The sequence below is a fragment of the Limulus polyphemus genome, unplaced genomic scaffold (assembly GCF_000517525.1).
Source record: "Limulus polyphemus unplaced genomic scaffold, Limulus_polyphemus-2.1.2 Scaffold7970, whole genome shotgun sequence".
NCBI classification, from domain to species: Eukaryota; Metazoa; Arthropoda; class Merostomata; order Xiphosura; family Limulidae; genus Limulus; species Limulus polyphemus.
In genome coordinates, this window is record NW_013673580.1 from 14758 (window position 1) to 15878 (window position 1121).

The 1121-nt window shown below is 34.9% G+C and overlaps 1 protein-coding gene across 1 annotated transcript in view; it reads left to right on the top strand.

Moving 5' to 3' along the window:
- LOC106475016 (peregrin-like) overlaps positions 1–1121 on the top strand; it is a gene marked incomplete at its 3' end in the record, with an annotated part of 18784 nt that overhangs the window by 11306 nt on the left and 6357 nt on the right. The window contains exons 5-6 of the mRNA XM_022379238.1: positions 343–482; positions 689–837. Coding sequence (XP_022234946.1) covers positions 343–482; positions 689–837 — 289 coding nt within the window. The remainder of the gene's footprint in view (positions 1–342; positions 483–688; positions 838–1121) is intronic.

A 1121-nucleotide genomic window follows, 5' to 3' on the forward strand; every position in this document is an offset into this window, starting at 1 on the left:
GAACACCTGTTTAGTTATATCTCTCATAGACACCAGTAACTGTGTAGAAATGAACACCTGTTTAGTTATATCTCTCATAGACACCAGTAACTGTGTAGAAATGAACACCTGTTTAGTTATATCTCTCATAGACAACAAACTGTGTAGAAATGAACACCTGTTTAGTTATATCTCTCATAGACACCAGTAACTGTGTAGTAACAATTGCCTGTTTAGTTATATCTCTCATAGACACCAGTAACTAACTGTGTAGTAACGATTGCCTGTTTAGTTATTTCTCTCTTAAACACATATAATGATTTACATTTTAATGGAATGTTCAGAATGTGTCTGTTCTTTCAGCATTTCACGTAACTTGTGCTCAACTGGCAGGATTGTTCATGAAAATGGAAGCTGTTCGAGAAAGTGGTGCTAATGGAACTTCTTACAATGTTAGAAAGACGGCTTACTGTGACGTCCATACTCCTGCAGATAATGATGGGGTAAGGATGGTTACTGTCTCCAAATGTTTGTATTTCTGTAGTTTCCTATGTATTAGACCTACAAGAAGACACTGTAAGAATCTAGTCAGAATTATGGTACATATAACTAGAGCCAAGAGTGTTTTTTTTAATATCATTTCTTATTGTTACTGAAAAGTTGACATTATATAATTTCATCATACCTTCAACAGTGTCTTCTTACACAGGCAGAGGAAGATGATGGGAAGGTTGATAGTTTAAAAAAGGCCAAAGCTAAAGCCAAGTCTCGTGAAAAGATGAGAAAGGCAAGGAAGATTCTTGCTGAAAAGAGATCAGCTGTTCCGGTAGTCTCTATTCCAACTATTTCTCCAGACAGGTATAATATTTACTGTAAAAATCTGTATTGATTGTTACCTGTTGTCTCTATTCCAACTATTTCTCCAGACAGGTACAATATTTACTGTAGTAATCTGTATTGATTGTTACCTGTTGTCTCTATTCCAACTATTTCTCCAGACAGGTATAATATTTACTGTAGTAATCTGTATTGATTGTTACCTGTTGTCTCTATTCCAACTATTTCTCCAGACAGGTATAATATTTACTGTAGTAATCTGTATTGATTGTTAGTTGTTGTCTCTATTCCAACTATTTCTCCAG